This window comes from Podarcis raffonei, chromosome 11 (genome assembly GCF_027172205.1).
Source record: "Podarcis raffonei isolate rPodRaf1 chromosome 11, rPodRaf1.pri, whole genome shotgun sequence".
NCBI lineage: Eukaryota > Metazoa > Chordata > Lepidosauria > Squamata > Lacertidae > Podarcis > Podarcis raffonei.
In genome coordinates this window covers 44398956-44421804 of record NC_070612.1, presented here as the reverse complement: position 1 = coordinate 44421804, position 22849 = coordinate 44398956, and the positions used below count along the sequence as shown (strand labels likewise).

Genomic DNA, 22849 nt, shown 5'->3' with positions numbered 1-22849 from the left:
GTCTGTGTGTGTCTATCATTGTGCTGTGTGGACTTGCAGTGTCTCCTTTAGGAGTTCAAAGTCTGGACAAGCACAGCTACATTAGACAAGAAGGAATTGTGCAGAAGGGGTAGGGCATACTCAGCAAAAGGAAGTAGATCTTTCTGTTGCCAATATATGACTGTTCTGGCCCAGTTTCCATGAGAGTACTGGGGAGATTCCAGGAATAAACTGAGCACATTTGTATTCCAGTTATCGAAGACAGATAACACTGTGTCTTATTAAAGGACTCTGCAGACTCATGCTGAAAAGGCTTGGGTTTTCATATTTGTCAAAAATAAAATGTTCTTGGGAGCCATAGCAAAGAGGATGTTTACTCTAATGCTGGCTGGATTCACCCTTCAAGCTGTGTTTTTAAGCAGCTTTTTTCACAGTTTCAGAAAAATGTAACATTTCCCTTGCAAATTAAATAAAGTGCTCTTAATTCCAAGAAAGAGAGTGTTGGAAAAGAAAATCTGGAGCATGCCTAAGGAGTGAGCAGAATCTTGCCAAGCTGTGTATGTGTTTATTGGGCTCCATGTGGATGGATGAACTGTGAACTTGCATTTTACAAACTTCATAATCTGCTTAGGAAATTTATGTGCACTAATGGCCATAAATCAGGTTTTCCCACAACGCAGAACTGAGTGCTGAATTCTACTTTCGCACTGTGGAATGACTAGGCCCAGAGGAAATCTAAGAGTGCTTCAGTTGGTGCCATTATGCATTGCTCAGTTTCTACAAACCCTCTGGCACACTCTCACTTAATAACAGGTGCTTAGGAAAACAGTTTATGTAGAATATTTGCACAAAAGCGATAAATAATCACATTCCCTCCCACCCTGTTTTTGATTTAGGCCAGGTTCTTGTGCTGGCTCAACATCACTTGAAAAGTACATGTCTTCCAATGAATTTCCAGATGACACTCTGAACTTCATCAAAACACATTCTCTCATGGATGAAGCTGTTCCATCCATTGTCAACAAGCCATGGTTTCTGCGGACGATGGTCAGGTAAATAAATATATTCCATTCAGTTTCCTTTCATGTCTGCCTGTCCAAATTTGGTAATGAACTGATGTTGATTTTTTGAATGTCCCATACATTAAAGCCATGCATCTATGTAGGAGGTGCTTTGGAAACTAGTTAAAAACCGGAAATAGAGGACAATAAATAATTGGACAGTGTTGACAGTGGAAAGAGCTTACAGGTGCATCCCCAAATATTTGTACTAAGAGCAATGCTTATTTTAAATCTTCTTTTAAAAATAATCATCATCTGGAGACAGAGAGAGGTAGAAATGGGGAAATGACTATGCTTGTAGATAATCAGATTATTTAGGATGCTGACATCCCAGCCAGACTCAGAAAGGCTCCAGTAAGGCTAGCCATATTTGGAAACCGAATGCTAGACTGGATGGACCTTTGGTGTAATCCAATAAGGCAATTGTTGCATTCTAATGGGTTAGGACAGAGACAAGAATGTTCCTGCAGAACTACTTCTTTATCTCCTTACATTTATGTCTAACCTTTCTTCTATAAAATCATAAAACTGTAGAGTTGGAAGGAATCCTGAGGATCATTTAATCCAACCCCCTGCAATTCTGGTATATATAAAACCATCCCATATATAACCAGAGCGTGGTGTTATCAGCACCACGCTCTGAGCAACTGAGCCATCATTAAACCCAAGGGTAGCATACATCCATCTCCCAGAAGATCTCCAATCCAGGTTCTGGCCAGACATGCTCAGTTTCAACAAGGTCATAAGTTCATGTCCCTCCAGCCAATATCTTGGGACCGTCTGGGTATCATAGAACTTTAATGAATGGAAAGTTGTTACTAATTCCATCCAGGCTACCCTCAGTCTATGTCAGAGAGGAAGCACCAACTTACACATTTACTTTTAAGAGTCAGCATTTTAAATACTTCAGTAGAAACTTTTGATTTAGCTGCAAGGTACATTCACCGGATATGAAAGCTGTCTGCTAGGATGTTTTCAGGATAAGCTGATGTCTGTCAGGATATGTTATGGAAAGCGTTAATGTTTACACAAGTGTTTAAAGAGAACTATTCATATCCAAATAATCCCATGGCTCAATTTAAGAAGAAACAGTGAGGGGTTATTTTTCTCCAGAAGGATACACAAGTCAGCTACCTTCAGAAACAGATTTATGGGGACTGGAATATGCATCAGAAGATTTGTGAGCTTTGTGTCACAGGCATATTTGTACAATAATTTTATTCACAGACATGTTGACGGCCATGTATGATGGTGTTTGTATGTTGTAAATATTTAGTTGTACATCTTTCAGGAATAAACGGATAGTTTTGTAGATGGATGTAGGACCACATACAAAAATAGGATACAGAATTCAGTAACTATGCAAAAAGCTCTCAATGAATTGTTTTATATTATGATAGCTTATGGCTTTAGGTAACAGATTTGAACTAAACTAAATGGAGAACCAGACAGTGAAATGCTGTGATCTCTATACTCCCAATGTATGGCTCTCCCTGTGTGCTTGCCTCAAAGTTGCTGAATAATTCTAGCTTTCAAAGTGGCCTTGTTGTTTTAGCCATATTGGCCCACCCTAGGCATGATCATGTCCTGTGTGGAAATAATTTGGATCTGTCTATTTTAAGTGGGAAATTGTGTTTACATATGAATAGATAAGCTCTGCTTATAAAAATACTAAATACTGACCTGTAAAGTGAAAGGGGAAAAAAAGATAAAGCAAATGACAGCCTATTGGGATAATTAAAACTGCCATGTTGTTCCAGATACCGCCTGACCAAAATTGCTGTGGATAATGCTGCCGGGCCAAATCGGAATCACACTGTGGTTTTCCTTGGATCAGAGAAGGGAATCATTTTGAAGTTCTTGGTCAGGACAGGAAACAGTGGTTTTTTAAATGACAGTCTTTTCCTGGAGGAGATGAGCATTTACAATTCTGAAAAGTACGTATCGTCGGTTCTCTTTCCTATATGTGTTAGTCTCACACTTAGTGCAGCCCAATGGGGGTGGGGAGCCAAGGAAACAGGGTTTTTTATTTATTAGTATTGAATGTGGAATATATGTTATTGTTTTCAGGAATTTTAATTTCCCCATTTAAAAAATGGCTGTGGTCAACACATCACAGCAAATAATTATACCTCCACACACACACAGACACACACACACATACATACACACACAAACGAAATAGTAAACACATTATTTTGGGTTTTGCAACTATAGGCCTCTTCAGGCATTCAGGCAGCATGTTATATTAATGTGTAAGGGAGTTACGGGGGTGACTGCAGTTGCCTTGTCACCACTGTTCCCATTGCCATTCTGATCACCTTCCAACCTTTTGATGCAGGGATTCTCCTGTACTCATAGTAACTCTATGAATACTCAAATACACTTAAATGTGTCTCTGGAAGTTGGCAAAAGGGATGTGGGTGGCGCTGCGGGTTAAACCACAGAGCCTAGGACTTGCCGATCAGAAGGTCGGGGGTTTGAATCCCCGCAATGGGGTGAGCTCCCGTTGCTCGGTCCCTGCTCCTGCCAACCTAGCAGTTCGAAAGCACGTCAAAATGCAAGTAGATAAATAGGTACTGCTCTGGCGGGAAGGTAAACGGCGTTTCTGTGCGGCTTAGTCATGCTGGCCACATGACCCGGAAGCTGTACGCCGGCTCCCTCAGCCTGTAAAGCGAGGTGAGCGCCACAACCACAGAGTCGGTCACAACTGGACCTAATAGTCAGGGGTCCTTTACCTTTAAGTTGGCAAACAACACCCCCTCCACACAAACATGCACACGTAATAGATGAAATATGGGAAGATAGCGAGGAGTGGGGTTGGATTGTTTTCCCTATGCACTCCACAGCCTTATCGTCCCTGGATGTGCTTCCCAGGAGGGAAAAGCAAAACTTCCCTGTCACTCTATGCTGAGTTACCCTACCTCCCAGTCTCTTAAGCAGGCTCTGCTTAAGATAGGATATTAGTTTAAATGATAATATGATTTAGGGAGCAAACCAAACTCCTGGCAGGCAGCAGCAAGGTTTAATGGAGAGGCTGAGGGACTACTAAATCCAGAGCACAGCTGGATTAGGAGGGAAGGCAGGCCATGGAAATCCTGGTGGTTTTTCCGTCACACCAGTTCCACACTGGCACAGGAGAGAGGCCCAGGTTGGGCATGTTGCTGGTAGCCAGACCGGCTTGTGGTCCAGTGGAAACTTAACCAGCCCAGCTCTCTTCCGGCCTTCTAGATAGCCTGTTTCAGGAGCATCTGCTGGCTACTACCAGCAGGGATACTGCTAGTGCTGGCTTCTGCTTGTGGTTATACAGGTGAAGTTGGGAGGTACATGGCAACAGAGCCAGACACCTCTCCCTCTGTACCATCCAACCCCCTCCAGGACAGCAGATGGGGAACCTAAATTGCTTATGTGCCTGTTGTTGTTTTTTTGTAAGCTGGAAATTTCTACTTTCATGAGTTAATCCTGTCTGAGAAATGTTTCTGTTGTAAACAAATTGTCTTTCTGATTTCATTGAGCTGATCAAACGGCCTTTCTCTCCCCCTCCAAATCAGGTGCAGCTATGATGGGGTGGAAGACAAGAGAATTATAGGGATGCAGCTGGATACGCAAAGCAGTGCCCTCTATGTAGCATTCTCTAACTGTTTAATCAGGGTTCCCCTCGGGAGGTGTGAGCGCCACGGCAAGTGCAAAAAGTAGGTACTTCTTCACGTGTGTCCTCTCAACTGCTAACTCCGTTCTCAAACACACAAAAGTATTGATTCGTTGATACTGACATTGAGCTACTGATCGCAAAGAACTCCGTATCTGTCTCCTCTATTAAGGGCCTGCATAGCATCTAGGGACCCCTATTGTGGCTGGATGAAGGAAAGTGGGGCATGCATGCAGCTGTTACCCGGAACAACGTAAGTTATAATTTGCATTGAGAGGTACTTTAACCTGCAGTAACAGTATTGCTCAAATAGGCTTTTGAATAGAGTTCTGATGAAAACCAACAGGCAGCCAATAAACATTTGTTTTCTTTCTATTCTCTATGCTTCCATGGTACTATTGTAGGCAGATTTATTTCTGACTAGGATTGGAGCTACATGGACATGCAACACGGAGAGACCACCAGAAAACATTTTTGTGTTCTTTTCACCTCTTTGTCGCGTAACATTTAGGATAACTTGCCTCATGCTGAGATGCCATGTTGTTGTGGTTTCATGGCAGAGCAGTGTTGCACAATTCAGAAAATCTGAGAATTATATACCGCCCTAAACCCACCCCGAGACCTGTGGGTATAGGGTGGTATAGAAAGTCAATTAATAGTAGAATTAATTAATTGATTGATTGATTGATTGATTGATTAAATGATACGGGCTTCCTTACAGCACAATACCTTATAAAATTACCAAGCACATACCTCCTCACATTATAAGTTAAGAAGTAAAAAAAAATGCCTCAGCTGCAGATTCCTTATCACATTTTTATGAAGCTAGTGATATACTAACTCAGAACAGGGGTGCCTAACCCACCTTTTTTGTAATAGATTCATATATCCAAGGAGGACTTCCATGGGCAGATAGCAAACCTTTCCGCATAAGCTTAACACTGTGTTTGCCACTCTGAATGACCATTTCTTGCTTTGTGTTTTTAGATTCATACACTATGAAATGAGCCCCAGACATTCTCTAGGTTGTTGGGGGTTTTTTGGGGGGGAAGGGGAACAGTGCATCTTTCATGCCAATATACCGTATTTTTTGCTCTATAAGACTCACTTTTTCTCTCCTAAAAAAGTAAGGGTAAATGTGTGTGCGTCTTATGGAGCGAATGCAGGCTGCGCAGCTATCCCAGAAGCCAGAACAGCAAGAGGGATCGCTGCTTTCACTGAGCAGCGATCCCTCTTGCTGTTCTGGCTTCTAAGATTCAGACTATTTTTGTTCTTGTTTTCCTCCTCCAAAAACTAGGTGCATCTTGTGGTCTGGTGCGTCTTATAGAGCGAAAAATATGGTATATTCCTTAAGTTTCAGTTAAATACCATGGCATGATCACATCAGAAGTCTAGGCACAGAAACTATCTGTCCTGACGTGTCCATATTGCAGTACAGTACTGGTTCTATATTGGTTGTCATGTAAAGATAAGGGTGAGTGGGAATACTTGGGGGTCTCATTAGGAATCCTCTTCTGCTTGCATTCGGCAAGTATTAGAAGAATAAGCGGGTTTTGTCTGTTTCTTCCTTTCACTTCTAGGCTCAGTGTGTTGAGGCCTGTGAGTGCAGTAATTCTCACCAGCCTGTTTCTTTCTTTTGTTTAGACTTGCATTTGAGCAGGACATTGAGCATGGCAATACCGATGGCCTGGGAGACTGCCAAAGTAAGCACAACTGTTTCTGCTCTTTCATTTTATCCTACATTAGAGAATCTCTATAGATGCTTGGATGCTGCCTGCTCAGTATCAGCAAAGTTAAAGATAGAAAATCATGACAATAGCGAAAACAGTGTTTTAACAACAGGCCTATTAAAAAAAGGCAAGAGAAGCATTCAAGGAAATTTGCTGTACAACAACATCACCTATTTAAATCGCAATTGTGTTGGAATTAAAACCTAGCTCCGAAGAAAATGTAATTACAAATTCCACCTAAGTTGTGTAAGAGGAGTGTTTTTGAATGCTGAGTTGGTGCCTAGGGTAACAATGAAATCAGCCGCGGGGCACGTTTTTTGAATATTTCCTCCTACACAAGACATTTGTGTCCCTTCTGGCAATTTTTTGGTGTTACAAGAGCAAAAGCATTCACAGATTGGCAACATTCACCACAGACGCAGAGGTGGGATATTTTAGCAGGTGATGCTCTAGAGAGAATAAGAACCTAGCAACAACGATCAGCTGCTGCTTCCATACTTTCTTTTTTTAAAAAAATAACCATTCAATCCTAGCAATAGTAACATAAACACAAAGCCAATTAGATTTGGCTACAAGCCCGGCACCACCATAAGGCATACTTGGATAGCTGCCAGGGCCCAAGTGCCGTGGGAGGGATCACTCCTGACACCTACTCTGGGCCACATTACCAAAACAAAAAACAAAAAAGCACAGTTTGTTTGTTTGTTTGTTTGTTTGGGCTTTGGTGCCAAGTGGCTTTGAACCACCATCTTGGATTTACTCCCAATTCCCCAAAAGTTAAGTAATATTGAAACATGGGTGGAAATACAGGCACTGCCTATCAAACCATATTGACAACCCTCTTTTCCTCCCCAATGATCGAAAGTGACACACAAACATTTGGACATTTCTTGGGCAAATTCAAGACCTGGGAGCAGGTGTTAGGGGGTGGGGCGGGGGCAGCGTTGTAGTGTACCTCAGGAACTTTTTACAGAGTGATACCGTCAACTGCTGGAGCCCCCTGGCCCTCCATCTGTCAGGTGAATGACATTTGTTTGCGACAAAATAACATAGAGGAAATCAGAAAATGAGGGTCACAATCAAGCAGAGTCTGGGTACTTATTTCCTTTGATGGGGCTACCTACTTCTGTTTGCATTCTTAATTAGAATCTAAGGTTGCAATTCAGCTGGCTGAAGATCTTTTGTTACAGCTCAATGTGTTTTACAAGTTGAGCCTTTGCAGTTCGAAATAAGCACCGCTGCAGTTCAGTTGAGCTTACTCCTAGGAAGCTATGCATGCAATTGCAGTCATTGGGTGTTATGCTATGTACTCTTCAGAGTGTGGGTGCATGCAGACACATGCATATATTAATTGTGGATCGGCTGCCTGCATTTTTTGAATCCCCTTGGGGCTGTGGCTATGGGAGCTGTCACTTCAAAATATAAGAGTTTACTGAGGAGGGGGCTTTTAGATGGCACTTTGCCACAGACCTCCTCAACTGTGGGGCTGGCCCTGTTTGGCTATAGACCAGCATCACTATTACTAGGACTAACAATATTTATAGGGTTGCCATATTCCCAGAAGTTGAAAATCCAGACAAAAGTTGTTTGGGGGCTTTTTTACAAAAATCTCCCTACTTGCCATACATCCTGGTTTTCACAGACATTTTGCCAGTTCAGCAAAAGCAGGAAGGAGAGTGAGGAAAGAAACTTTGGGGATTCATTTCAGGCCTTCTACAAGACACTTTTTTCGTGTTAATGATGTTTGCATCCAAACATTTTGGCTCATCCCAATTTGGAAGCAATAAGCATATTCTCAGAGTCTGATTCCAGCTATAGATTTTTAATGCAAATAAACATTTGCTTAAAGCGGCTTTAAACAAATGCATGTTTGCTTTACAAAAATGGAGCCAGATTTTGACTTGGACTACCTGACTACTCAGGAAAAAGACACAGCCTGCAGTGTAGGCAATCCAAACTTTGGATTCAGCTATGTTTAAGTGAACAGAAATAGATATAGATCTGCCAGTCAGTAGTTGAAAAGGGACGAGCAAGGAGCATCTTAACTTGATTGTTAACTATTGATTGTTAGTGGTCTGTATTCGTGAAGCTGTCATGATCTATGTGAGGTGCTTGATCAAACTTGCTACGGTCTATCACCTGATAGTGTCCAAAACTTTGAATCAATTTATACATAAAGATTTAGAATGTGAACAGAGGTGAGAGCATGTATGTTTGAATACCTGTTTTTCGTTGTGCATGTCCTAAAGTGATTTGTTCTTGAGCAGATTTGATAAGGCCTTCTTTAAATGTAATCGAACCAACTGCACACTTTGAAAAGCACCAAATCAGTGCAAATGCAATTCATAAACCCTATGCTCACCACATAAACCCTACAAAGTTAGCTACACATAGCTGCATGTAGCGCCCCAAAGGGAGAGAAGGAATGTGTGCCCTTCAGATGTTGCTCACAGCATCCCTGTCCAATGGGCCATATTGGCTGGGAACAAAAGGGATTGGAGTCCAGCAATTTGTGGAGGCTACCATATCGACCAGTCCTACCATAGTATATTCAGCAGAGTGAAATTTGGACAATTGAAGAAGGGGTGTGTGTGTGTGTGTGTGTGTGTGTGTGTGTGTGTAGATCCCTTAATACTTTCCCTCCTTGACTCTTTCCTTCTCCAAATTATCTTCTGCAGGCATTGAAATGCATGTTTTCCCTTGCATATAACAAATAATTTGTCTATGATAGTCAGTGTTGTTGGACTCTTTAACTCCCATCAGCCCAGCCAGCATGACCAATGGGCGGGGATGATGGGAGTTGTAGTTCTGCAATATCTGGAGGGCAGCACGGTTGAAAGCTCTTGAGATAGCTCTTTGTTCTGATACCTTTAGCCAGCCTTGAGAGTTTCTTGTTCACAAAGAGCTACAGAAGGAACAGCAGCACTCTCGTTGAGTAAGAGGCAAATCAAGATAATGTAAAGCTATCAGAACAGAATGTACCCCCTGAGATGAAAAACACACACATGGCCAATTATTTAATGTTCAAAACTCATGAACTACATCCAAGATGTAACCTTCTTCTCCAACTCTTAAAATCAGCCTATCTGTGCTAACCTCAGGAGGAGCATTTAGAAGCTCATATGCCAGAAGTCTTTTAAGTTACTGCCTCAGTGCCTTGGTTTTACACAAAACAGCCGTATCCTAATTCCTTCAGCAGTGCTTAAGGGTAATTCAAGGTGCATCCTCAACTCACCTTAAATATCCTTATCCTCATAACTTTAATTGCTTTTAATTGGCTAAAAGAGAAAGAGGGAGAAATATGTATAATTTAACAGAGAAAGGAAAAGAATGTGGCGTGCATTTTAAATACTTCTAGCTCATCCTAAATATGCCTACTTGGAAGTAAATTCCAGGAAATTTACTCAAAGAGGGTAATGATGGTGGTGGTTATTTATAATTTTACCCTGCCCTTCCTCCAAGAGGAGCCCAGACACTGAATTCTTGGATCCTGAACATAGTTATCTCAAGGTAAATTTCACCCCAAAAAAAGGACTTCAGGGGGTGCAAAGTTGCAGTCATAAAAACAGTGAAGCTTGCACCTTTATGAGTAAATGTACTGAAGTGAATGTGCCTTGAATTTACAAGCCGTTAGGGCTGAGACCTACATTCTTGAATTGCTAAGAACAAAACATCATACTTCATAGTTAGCTTAACTTGGGAGTTATGTTCCAGTGCTCACACCTAAAATCAAAATCGTGTACAGTCATACCTTGATTCTCGAACAGATTGCATTCCAGGAGTCCATTCGACTCCTGGAACCATTCAAAAACCAAGGTGCAGCTTCCGATTGGCTGCAGGAGTGTCCGCATCAGATGTTCGGCTTCTGAAAATTGTTCAAAAACTGGAACACTCACTTCCAGGTTTCAGTCGTTTGGGAGCTGATTTGTTCGGGAGCCAAGGCATTTGCGATCCAAGGTACGACTGTATGGTCTAAACCCATTGGGCTCAGCGGCAGGTGGGGACGGTGAATTTTGGTATTATGGCATCCTGCGCAAGGCCAAAATTTGCCCATCCCTCCCAAGTCCTTGCACTGCCTTTCCAAAGGCAAGTAAGGAAGTGCCCAGCTTTGGATGAGACACAAGGGCTCTGGCAGGGTCCTAGAGCCCTCCCCCTCCTACCCAGAGCTGGGACAGTGCTAACTAGGGCTCTAAGACCCTGTCAGAACCCTCACACCTCTTTCCCAAATCCCTGCGCCTCACTTAACCCAGCTTTTTAAGGTCACTTACCCAGCTTTGAGGTGATGCCCCCATGGCTCTGTGCAACATGCATGTGTACCACTCGCACATAACTAAATCCATCCCTGCGGGTGGGATTGCAAAGGCATTTCCCCTGGAAGCTAGCTCCATTTTTAGTTGTTTATTTGTATACCTCTCTTCATCCGAAGATCACAGGGCTGCTCACAACATAAAAATACATGATGAGAACACGAAATACATAATAAAATGAAAACGAAAACGAACAAATAACCTTCCTTCCCATAGAATGTTAAATCAACCACATTCACAGTCGTACCTTGGTTCTCGAACGCCTTGCAACTTGAACATTTTGGCTCCCAAAGGCTGTAAACCTGGAAGTGAGTGTTCCGGTTTGCAAAAGTTTCTTGGAAGCCAAACGTCTGACGTGGCTTCCGCAACTTCCGATTGAGTGCAGGAAGCTCCTGCAGCCAATCGGAAGCCACGCCTTGGTTTTCGAACGTTCTCGGAAGTCAAACGGACCTCCGGAATGGATTCCGTTCAGGAACCAAGGTATGACTGTATATTGAGTACTATGTGGATTAAAACCTAGTACAGTTAGATGAGTGCCAAACAGCCCTCATGTTTGTATGTAACTCTTCTCGTCAGTGTCAGTTGATGAAATAAATATATACAGGTCCATATAAACTACTGATTAGGTCACATCGTACATAACAGAGTCGTGCAGTCCTACTGCATTTGCCCCCTTGTTTATAACTTGCAATCCAGTTTGCTTTCCACGCATGAGCTTTTCTCTCTTCCACATCAACCTGTTCAAAGGCAAGGAATCAGTAGCCTTTCTGCCAGCTTGAGAAAGTTTTAGTCATACCCCCTGGACAGGCAGGCTTTCATGAATAGGAATGATCCCAGGCTACAACTGAATGCGTAATAGGGCCATCTCTGTGTATGAATTTGATCGCACCCATCTCTCCTCTAACGTGAAGCTTATCCCATAGTTTACAATGAGAACATGATAATTTCCTGGTAATTCGCAATTGGGAATTGGGGACCATGGCATCTTTCATTGCATTCCTCACTCTCATTTGGCACATAAATCTGAACAGAGATTGCACTCCAGATTTATTCTTTATGAATTCCACCAAAACTGAATGTAAGACTACTAAAGAGCATTTGAAATTCAGCCATATAGATATACACCAACTAATTATTTTTAAGATGAATTTCTTACCACAGCATGACAGGTTCTGGTTTTGTCACTCTGGCTCAAAGGAGCTAGGACATGATAGTTAATTGGCAAAGTTTATTATAAAGGCACCAGTCTTGCACCCTGAGTGAGATCAACCCATTTGCATACAGCTAGCTATATGCTCAAGCCTGGGTCCAATTTGTTTTGAAAGTCTAGGTGGCCCACCAAGATGCAGCACTCAAATCTATCTTTATTTTTGTTGCCAATCCTGTCGTTCCCTTTATTCTGATTATGATTCACTCATATGGTTTGGCACATTACTTGTTCCCTTTTTTCTTAAACTAAGCTTTGGAGTTCATGCACAATTTCTTTTGTCCCTCTGCTTTTCCCCAGAGAAAACTGCTCTTTAGTGCCCAGTCAGAGCAAACAGCAATTCAGGACTGACGTTTCCTCCAGTTGAGCACTAAAGAATGGAATTTCCTTGGGAAAGGAACAGGGCAAAGGGAAAATTGCTTGGACCCATGCTTTCTATTCATGGGACAAGCGGAAATGTGCCCTTGGATATACAAAGAGAACTGCATGGCTGCAGGAATTATCGTTACTAGTCAAGGTCTCTTGATTATAAATAAACTCTGCAAACCAATCTCTAATTGGTTACCCATACGCATTTGGTTGGGGTTTTTAATTTTCTGTTTTAAAAAAGTTACCCCACTCTTGGGGTTGAAATCTCTCAGAAAAACCAGCAATTTTATAATCAAAACTACAGTGTACAATAGCTGTGCAGTACCAAAGAGAGTGTTTAAATGTTGATCCAAGAAGATTATGCCACGGCTTGAATGCAGACCTTCCTTTGCACTCTCCAAAGGCACTTTCACTTGACCATAGGGAGGGTTGTTCCTGGTTTCCCCATGAGCGCCCCAAATCCCTTCCCAAAAGGTGGTTGAGATGTCATTCTTCTCACCTACCTCCCCGCGCACAAGTAGAACTCATATCTCCTTTTGGGATCCCAGAACCCCATGTTTCTCTTTGCAAGAATAAAAATCAAGTTTTTACGCAAGGCAAGATTCAACTATCAATATGATAAAACCATATGAGAGAATCAGCACAAACAGAGAGTGACACTATACACATGAATAGCAGTAAGGATGTATGTGAGGTTTTGTGGATAGACAACTTAGAACGATATTAGAAATAATTTTTTCCCCTTTCCCCTCCCTCTCCTTTCTCTTTTTTTTTCCAGATTCGTTCGTAGCACTGAATGGTAAGGAAGTTCCCCTTGCACATTGTTTTAATACCTGTCTGTGCAGATCAATTTTGGAGGAATCATATATTGTACAATCTTGTCAAATATTCCCATGTTTTTATTGTTTTAATATTTTGCCCTTATTTACTTTTTTTCATAGACATTTCAACTACTTCATCAGATCATGAAATGTCTTACACTACAGTGTATGGTCAGTTTTGGAGTTTTGTTTTTTTTAAAAAAAATATTTTAATCTTCCTCAAATCCTTGTGGTAGTAGTTCGTAGTTTCCATTCCAAAGTAGATATAGTCCTTTTCATTTTGGGGCCTAGTTCACTAAACTGATACAAGATTCATTTATCTTACTCTTGCACAGTTATTTCAGTCTTTCCTCGTCCACAGCGACCCTTGAAGTAAGCTTAATGCGAACTAAAGCCAAATGTCTTGTAAATTCACATGCTTAAACTACAGAACTTTGGGAAAGGAAATTATAGGAGAAAGGAACAACTCCTAGGCAAAAGGGTATAGAAACCTGAAGTATATTTTTGTGCATCAAGTGACCAAGCTTCGTAGTCAAGTTTATGCCATCTAGTATGAAGGACATAATGGTTATGTACTCAATACAAATTGAGATATGTAACATTTGGTCCAAAAGGTTGTAGGGTGGTATTCAGTTTAAGCCCTGCTCAGAGGAGACCTGTTTAAATTAATGGACCTACGTTAATCATGATCATTAACTCCAGTGAGTCTATTCTGAGTAAGACTAGTTTTGAATACCACCCATATTATACAAAATCAAAATGCGCAGACAGTTAAAGTATGGCTAAATTGGAGAAGGGCACATCAGGCCTCCATCCCAAAATGAAGCACTGGCGACAAATGTTGTATCTCCTGCTCAAGGAAGTAAGGCTGAAGAGTGGGAAGTCCTGACTTAAATACTCAGCTACCAGATGGTGGTGGTGGTGGTGGTGGTGGTGGTGGTGGTGGTGATGATGATGATGATGATGATGATAATAATAATAAATAATAATAATAATAATAATAATAATAAGAAGAAGAAGAAGAAGAAGAAGAAGCTGCTGCCCATCTGGCTGGGTTGCCCCAGCCACTCTATCTAGGCGACTCCCAACAAAAAACAATAAAAACACAATAAAACATCAGACGCTAAGAACTTCCCTCAACAGGGCTGCCTTCAGATGTATTTTAAAAACCACACAGCTGTTTATCTGTTGGACATATTCCACAGGGAAGGAACAACTACCGAAAAGGCCCTCTGCCTGGTACTGTGGTTGGCCGAGAGAGTCAAATTTGCCCTCAACTTATGGACAACAGTTGTCATTTTTCAGCCATGAAAAGCATGAGAACTAGATGCCGTATTGGCAAACATATGATCCCAAGCCCATGTTTGCCAATGGAGCCAAAATATATCAGTGGGCAACACTATCAGTAGAGGATCAATGGGCAGAAATATTGGGTGCTTAATCTTCTCAGTCACCGGTTCTCTCTCTCACACACACACACCCCATATTCTGACTGTAGAAGTGCACCTGGCTGGGGCAGGGAGATAACAAACTGGGGAAAATCCACAGAGAAGAATTGGAATAGCAAATGAGGAATTGAGTAAGTGCACATCCATTTACGTTACGAAAGAAACATGATGTTTCTTTCTTAGATTCCACTTCTGCCCTTACTGTGTAGCAGGTGAAGCAGAACTTGACTTTTAAAATTCATGTGTACCTAACAGAATCAAAGATCTTTAACGGATAAATGATTGTGAGAGTCAGCCCTTTTATTAGTAAAGCAAACCGATGTTATTTTTTCCTAAACTTGTTTTCCATCTGGGGTTATAATATTTGCAAACAACATTTGTGTCCTCGTATAATAATGAAAACACAGGAAGACCCATGGGGAGATAGCTGACCTTTGTTTTGCATGGGGAGGCAGTATTTCATTTTAATACGGAACTTCCACTCGGTAAATGAGGAGAGAAAATGTTTTTCATGTTATACATCCAAACGCATAGCATCAACTGAAGCATTATCGGAACCGATGTTGGGTTTTGGAAAGGAGAAAGGCACATGATCTCCCCCTATCATAGCGTTGACAAGTATCAAAATTATAATTTAAGCACTACCCCATAGCTTTTAAAGTCTTTGCCTTCCATGAACCAAAGCAATAAGCATTGACACTTACGGCCTGGCAAATTTTCCTAGCTGATACTAAAACATGTTTTGATAGAGGCTGCTTTCTGCTGAAATATATTTCCTTGGGCAGAAATCCCTCACATTTAAATGAAATTCCATTAGAAGGACCGAAGTTTAAGCAGTACTTGGAGGAAACAGGCAACGTAATATTCTGTTGCGGATAATAGGCAAGCTTCCAGATTGTCAAAAAGGTGCTCTTCAGTTCCAGGGAAATCATTATTGTGACCAGACTGTAATATTTTATAACTGAGAGGATGCAACATTTCCTCCCATGCGGCATATTGGTTGCTATTGTGATTGCTGTGTGCAGTGTGGCAGAGTGAGTGTCAAGGCACCCACAGATTTTATTTTATTTTAATTGACAACGTAATTAACAGCAAAGGGGGCACAGGTGGCGCTGTGGGTTAAACCACTGCACCGCTTGGGCTTGCCGATCGAAAGGTCGGCAGTTCGAATCCCCATGATGGGATGAGCTCCCATTGTTCGGTCCCTGCTCCTGCCCACCTAGCAGTTTGAAAGCATGCAGTGCAGGTAGTTAAATAGGTACAGCTCTGGCAGAAAGGTAAACAGTGTTTCCGTGCGCTGCTCTGGTTCTCCAGAAGCGACTTAGTCATGCTGGCCAAATGACCCGGAAAAACTGTCTGCGGAAGTGGACAAACGCCGGCTCCCTTGGCCTCTAAAGCGAGATGAGTGCCACAACCCTAGAGTCGTCCGTGACTGGACTTAATTGTCAGGGGTCCCTTTACCTTTAATTAACAGCAAACAATAAAACACCCCATCCCATGGGCCTGCACCCCACAGCGGTATGTGATGATACGTAATGCTGCTAGAAATCACCCCACCCAAATAAAGCTCTGGTGGAATAGATGTTCCACTGGCAATGTCTTGCCAGTCAACCAGGGGGAAATGGAGCATGGATAGGCCGCATCCAGAGCTCCTTTGCTTCCCCAGCACTCCCACGAAGTGCTGCATCCGCCATGGGGCCGACGTAGTTAATTTCTTCCCATTGTAGTCAAGAGTAAGAAAACCTAGGAGCATTCTGCTCTGCCTACGGCAAAATGGCAAAGCGGTAGATGTGCTTGTTTCATCAGTGGATCTGCACACTGCCACTTCCGAAAATGCACAGTAGGATATCTCTGTGGGTGACAGAGGAAGATGCCTAATATGCTCCCAATTGCCAAGGAAATGAATGGTTTTCTTCACTTCCTTGCTGCTTCTTATTTTTTCTTGCCAGTTCAGTCTCTGGGTTGTTGTTTTTTCCCCTCTCTTATCTGCCGTGACAGATAAACTCCTGCAATAATTTACATAACAGGTGATAAAATTGAAAAGACTTAAGCATCTGACCTTTTCATGCACAATTGTTTCCCATATCCAAAATAATCATACCAACCATGTCAAGCACCTGTTCTGCCAAAAAGTCAAATACACATGGCACAGGGAAAGGGGAGAACAAAACAGGCTTTCTTCCTGTAAAATTTTACTCTCATATGCATCAGTCTTAGTGAATGAGGCCCGAATTTTGCTGCTGCCACATCCTGTCTCCCTTTGTGGTGTTGCTTTAACTTTCCCCATTCATTGTCTTACTAGGTTGTTCTCTAGTCACATAACTGAAGAGTGTGTAGAGCATTTTAATATCTGCCGTCTCTTAGAACAAACGCTAGTATGCATTGATAACCCGTCTTAACATTTTCAAGATCCTTTCTGTGAAGTCTTCTGGTTGCATCCAATTTCTTCTTTGTATACTGTTATTACAGTGACAAAAGTTTTACAAATCGTGAATGTGGTATCTTGGCATGATGCATATTTTTTAAATCAGGCTCAATTTTAAAACCTGAAAGAATTACAGTTTTAAAATTGAAGCTGAAAAAACTGGTTTGAAAAATAATGCTATCATGGTGGTGATTCAAGCACACTGTTAGGAAACTTTCAAAATATAGTAAAAAACTAATTTTGCAGAATATTTTTTTCCTTTTGAGAAATTAAACAGAAGGCATATTCTATATTTGATTGTATATATCTGGTTTTCTTGTAGTCTAGGGTTTTTTTTGTGTGTGTTTTTTTAAAAGAATACTAAGGATTCCACGCTATCGTGACCATAACCTCAAATATTCCCATTGCCTTCAATTTACAGTTTTGCAGTGAGTCATTCTGCTATCTAAAAGAATGGCAACACATTCTAAAGGATAGGGAAGCACAGCTTAGTAAAGATATATACTTTTCATATACGGGACCAAATAAGAATTCACATAACTGTCCTAGGAAATACAGTTGTCTGAGATCCTTGGGAAACCAAACTCTCTGCCTTGTTGGCAGTTATCTCAATGGATCATTGAACTGGCTTAGCAAAAGGCAGTTCTTCATATGCTGTATCAGAATGCAGATAGGCAATGAATGTGGCACAACTTTGGGCTAGGCTAGAGCTCCAAGGGGTAAGTATTGGCAAAAGAGGTTGTTTGCTGGCCCAGCTAGCAAGTCCAAAGTGTAACCAGCTAGAAATTTCAAGACCTGGTGGGAAAGAATAGTATGCTCTGGTTTTTTGGCATTTGTTCACTCATCTCTCAAACCGAGATGAAAGAGAATTTATCTTGATTACATGTAGCAAATCATTTCTCAATGTGCAGTAGACTAACATATTAGTAACGGAGTGAATAGGCTGGTTTTTGACATTTCAGTGAAACACTTTCTTGCCCTACTACCATCTGGTACTCATTAATTATTATTTTTTACACAGTTACAGCTTTCCATTATCAATGAGTTCTCCACATAGTTGAAGCATATGGTTTGGGAACACTTACTGCAGAGAATGTGTCCCCTGGGCAAATATTTTCCCTAGATTACCGTATTAAGAAAAGGTTTTCCTTAACCATACGTACAGCTTAACCATAAAATGGCCCCTCTGAACACATCTAAACTGCAAAGTATCTGTACTGGGATGTGGGTGTAAAATGCGTATTAAATCAAAGCATGAAATGCAACTGCTATTTGGCAATGGTTCCTTCTACTCCTAATACCTTTAGATACAACTAATTGCTTTATTGTGCTGAGAACTGCATTCCTGGTCAAGTTGAACAAGTTTTTGTGATGTACAAAAGTAAACAGAAGGTTGGGCTGCCCAGGGGAGGAGATATATCAGTAGTGCTCTAATTGCAGGGAATGAGCAACTCGAGATATAAATTTCCATGGCTATTCACTGCCTCAGTGTTTGGGGGGGGGGCGGTTACTGCTTATGGATGACCATGTTGCTAGGGAGTATTTTATTTTATTTTTTGCAGCAGTCCCAATTACAGAAGCCAAATACGTTTCCACCGATTTTATCTACATTCAAAGCAAGCAGTGTATGAAAAATGCTGATATCAAGATCTCCAGAGATTTTCCTTCTCTGTAGACACGTTTAGGCACCCTGCTATATTCCCAAATGCCAAGAAAACAAATGGGTGGGGGTTTCCCTCCTCCTCCACCCCGCTCCAATTAAAGGAATTATTATTTTCAAAGAATATAAATTTTAAGGAATTCTTTTGGAAATCCTTAAGGCAACTCCTAAGTTTTCATTATTAATGGGCACTGGTGGAACTGCACTCCCTGTCATGATAGATAAAGAATAATGCAGTGCCCATGTCAGTGCAATTCTCCAGCCTGGGGTACATTCCTATAAATTAATCATGTTAATGATTAGCTGTTGCAACTGATAGCTCCAGCCACAGTAAAACACTGTGAATCTGACCTGCTTTCCTGCAAACTAGTTACAAGTACGAGAGCATAATATATAAGGGGTGGCATGAGTTCCTAAGCCACCTTGCAGTCTTCATGTGGCTGAGAAGAACAACTCCCGCCTCTCTCATTCTGCTGCATTGAGTAGTCCCTACTCAAGGCAAACGCATCCTCCGAGTCCCCTCTTTCCCCTGCTGACTCTCCCTGCTCCTTGTCTTCTCCCCACACAGTATATAGCCTTCCCCACCAGATTTTTTGAGCCTGTGATGCTCCTGGCTATGCTACCACTTCCTGATCATCCCTTAGCATAGGTGTGAGGAACTGGATCTGGTCAGTGGGCTTGATCCTTATACACACACACACACCTGTGGACCAAGTTTGCGTGTCAACAGCAATGATGAACGTGGCTTGGCTGAAACAAAATTTCCCCATGGGCTGGAAATTCCCTATGCCTGCCTCAGAGGCAGGTTCTGTTGGCCCAAGTGACTTGTGGATGGGAATTCTGCCTGTCCTGTCCTATGATCCCCAAACAAGCACTTTCTCGCCAGACTATGTGCTCTTCTGGAATTCCATGTAGCTTTGATGGCTAGGATAATCTTTTTTCCAATTACATGATCTTTTGAGTTCCCTGTTCCCGCCTCCTAGAAAATTAGGAACCTGCTGTTTTGTACATGCCAGTGTAAGGTCCCAGATTGGCTGCTGCTATGTACTCTAAATGAAAGGGTGCTTTTGAAAGCCTGCAGGAAGATTTAATGGGTACAAATGCATCTGTTTACTTTCTAGTATGAGTGGCCAAGAGATGAGACTTAATCCCAAAATTCCAGAAGGAGTATTATGTAGTTATTGCTTGGTGACAACCAGGCCCATAGCAAATCACTGGAATCTGCTATATCCCATCACAGATTTTCCGAGATCTTTTGGAGCAATCTTCCTCCACATTTCATTCGTTTTTGAAGTGAGAGTGTTTGGCAACGGAGAGCACAAAAATACCTCCCAGTCTCTTTCTGAGTTCTTGGAGAGCTGCTGTTAGAGTGAAGCACACTGGGCTAAGTGAGCAAAATACTATGGCCTGATATAAGGAAACCTCCTTTGCAGCACTAGAATTCATATCTTAGAAAGGCTTATGATAACACTTCATTTTTGCTTTCAGTAAGAGACTGGTAAAATCATTTTTTAATGGTTTTTGTTGCTGAATGGGTTATCTCTGCCCAAATGGAGGAAGACAGTAAGAGACAGATTATCTTCATCTTTTTCTGCTTTTGCATTTGATTATTTTTCTCATCTCTCTCTCTTTTTTCATATTATCCAACCACCATGGCTGGTGTTTGGCTTTTCATAAATAAAGTTCCGTTGTGGAAACATGTAGGAGACACAGACAAATCACAAAGATCTCTTAACCTGGCAGCAAATTTCAGCTAATCCTCCTTGCTCAATGATTAGCTTTTGCCATCCTGGTGCCCTCCACATATTTTGGACTACGTTTCCCATCAGCGCCAGCTGGAGGAAACCAGGTTGGCAAAGGCTGCTGTAGATAATCCTGCCACTCTTCTCAGGTGTTGGATCACACCTTGCTGAAAATACATGTGCAACTCTTTGGCTTGTCAGTGGTTTTCAACCAGTGTGCCAGGGCACCTTGGGGTGCTTTGAATGATGGTCAGGGGTGCTGCAGGCAACGCCGGCCTCTGTCCCTCTTTCCTTCCCTCCCTCCCCTGATGCCCTCTCGCGTCTCTGCATCCCAAAGGCTTGCACAGCTATTCGTTGCAGCAGCCCTGGCTACAAACTCCCCAGGCAAATGGTGCCTCTGGGGTTGGCCAGGGGGTGCTGGTTGCCAGGAGCAGAGGTGACTCAGAGACCAGGGGTTGCTGTGGCAGCTGCCCGGAGGACTCCCAAGGAGGAGGGGAGATGCGAGGTGGCTGAGGGAACAGTCCACAGGGGAGGGTGTTTGAAAAAGGGTGAGAGGCTGCCAGCTCTGCAGGCAAGGGGTGACATAACTGGGCTCCTGAGCCCCACAGGGGTGCCGCAGAAAGAATGTAGTTGGTTAAGGGATCTGTGGACTCAGAAAGGTGTATGTTCTTTCATTGATCCTGAAGGTTCAAATAATGCACATCCTTCAAGGAAATGCCTTTGGAAATGTTGCTTGATGTCAGGCTTCTTCTTCTCCCTTTCCCTAACTATATTTATGATGCAAACAGGACACTCCAGTTCCCTTGTTCCCAGCACTACCACTTCAGACTCTCCAGCCCAACAGGGCTATGACGCTAGGGGCCGCATGCTTGATTGGAAGGATCCGGTTGGCTCGTCTGAAAACACAAACCCCTATGTGGCCGTCTCATCCCATAATCACCAGGACAAGAAGGGTAAGGCCTTGGAAATCATTCTTCCTGTGGTGGCGAGGGAGGGGAGCGGCTGCAGTGTAACTGCTTCCAGCTGGAGCGCAGCAACTTGCAATAAAAACTCTGGCCCTGTAATTAAAAGCTTATCACACACACACAAAGGCAGAAAGCAAAATAATAAAATTTTAAAATTGGGTTTCGGCTGCCCAGTGACTCAAGAAAACCATATAGAACAAATGTGAGCGTATAAACTTTGGGTGTGCTGGAGAACAAGACTGGGGAGTTTTAAGCTAGATGAGATGATGGTGATAGGAGATGACCTATGTGCTTTACATTATTCACCATTCCGCACTTCCAACAGAGTGTATGGAAGTACTTTTGATGTTTAATTCATTTAAGCTGCATGTTCAAGCCACTTAGTAGTGTTACGGAAAATCCCTTGAAATAAAGGACACATTCCACCTGGAAGTTCCCCTGTACAAGCCCAGTTGACATTAATAACAGCCTGCAGTGCTCCCATTCATGTTGAGAAAGCTTCCTGGTGGATTGTGCTTGAAGAAACAGGGCATATTGAGCCACAAATAGCTGTGGCAAGAACGGTTGGTGCCATTGTAATTGTCCCTGCCGCTTTCTTTTCTCTTATCATTAAAAAGGTACCCCTATTGTCAACATTTTGCTGTTTGGTAGCTCAAATATTAGTTGTTGTTTTTCTAAGTGCAACTTTACAACGGGACAAGTGCCAGGTTTCTAAGTTCTTCACTGGAAGTCCCACCCGCCATTGTGTACTCTCTCAGGCAGCTAATCATAAGGCTGCAGTATTTATTTCATTTCCTAATTAAACTTTAGAGTGAGGGCGTGTGTCCACAATTCCAATTTATAGCCCCCCATAATTGAAACGGCACATCTTTGAAACAGGGGCGAATGGGCACTTCCTATGATATCCATCTTTTGCCAGTTGCTGCAGCCTTGGATTGGCTATTTTCGCATGCAGTGTGATCGCAATCACAGATGCTCAAATCTTGAAAGTCGTCCGGTCCAGCTTTTCTAATGCTTCGCAACAGGGAGCTTCAGCTTCATCTGTTCTGTCTGTACTTTTGCTACACTCAGTACCTTTCATTTCAGTGAGAGTTCCCTACACTACTCTGGTTGAAGTGGCTTGAGCTCCCAGCTTAAATGAATTAAGCAACTAGGTTCTTTAATCTTCTCAGCTGGGGGGAAATGCTTTCTTTAAGGTAGACTTTAGGACAGAATCCACTACAACGCTGATGTCATGCAGCTTCCCTTAATTTCAATAGGAATCCCACGGGCAAAGAATAGGGTTGCACAGCTGTAGTGCTCAGATGACAGCTTTTCGGCGAGGAAAGAGCACTTTGGGTCAATTTTCCTCTAGTATAAATTAAGGCAATAAGTTTTTCTGCAGTTTGGGGTGCAGTTCTGTCCCACTTACCTGGAAGCCTAAGTTCCATTGCCCCAAATGAGGCTTGCTTCTGAGTAGACACATCTGGTAGCAGGCATTGACATC

The 22849-nt window shown here is 42.2% G+C and overlaps 1 protein-coding gene across 9 annotated transcripts in view; it reads left to right on the top strand.

The window, feature by feature from the left end:
• SEMA6A (semaphorin 6A) overlaps positions 1-22849 on the top strand; it is a 183426-nt gene that overhangs the window by 136175 nt on the left and 24402 nt on the right. For 4 of the 9 annotated variants that reach the window (XM_053408701.1, XM_053408696.1, XM_053408698.1 and 1 more), the window contains 8 exons: positions 876-1031; positions 2801-2977; positions 4592-4732; positions 4862-4942; positions 6334-6392; positions 13081-13101; positions 13244-13294; positions 21187-21351. In XM_053408701.1, coding sequence (XP_053264676.1) covers positions 876-1031; positions 2801-2977; positions 4592-4732; positions 4862-4942; positions 6334-6392; positions 13081-13101; positions 13244-13294; positions 21187-21351 — 851 coding nt within the window. The remainder of the gene's footprint in view (positions 1-875; positions 1032-2800; positions 2978-4591; positions 4733-4861; positions 4943-6333; positions 6393-13080; positions 13102-13243; positions 13295-21186; positions 21352-22849) is intronic. The other 5 variants (XM_053408702.1, XM_053408699.1, XM_053408700.1 and 2 more) reach the window with 5 other exon arrangements.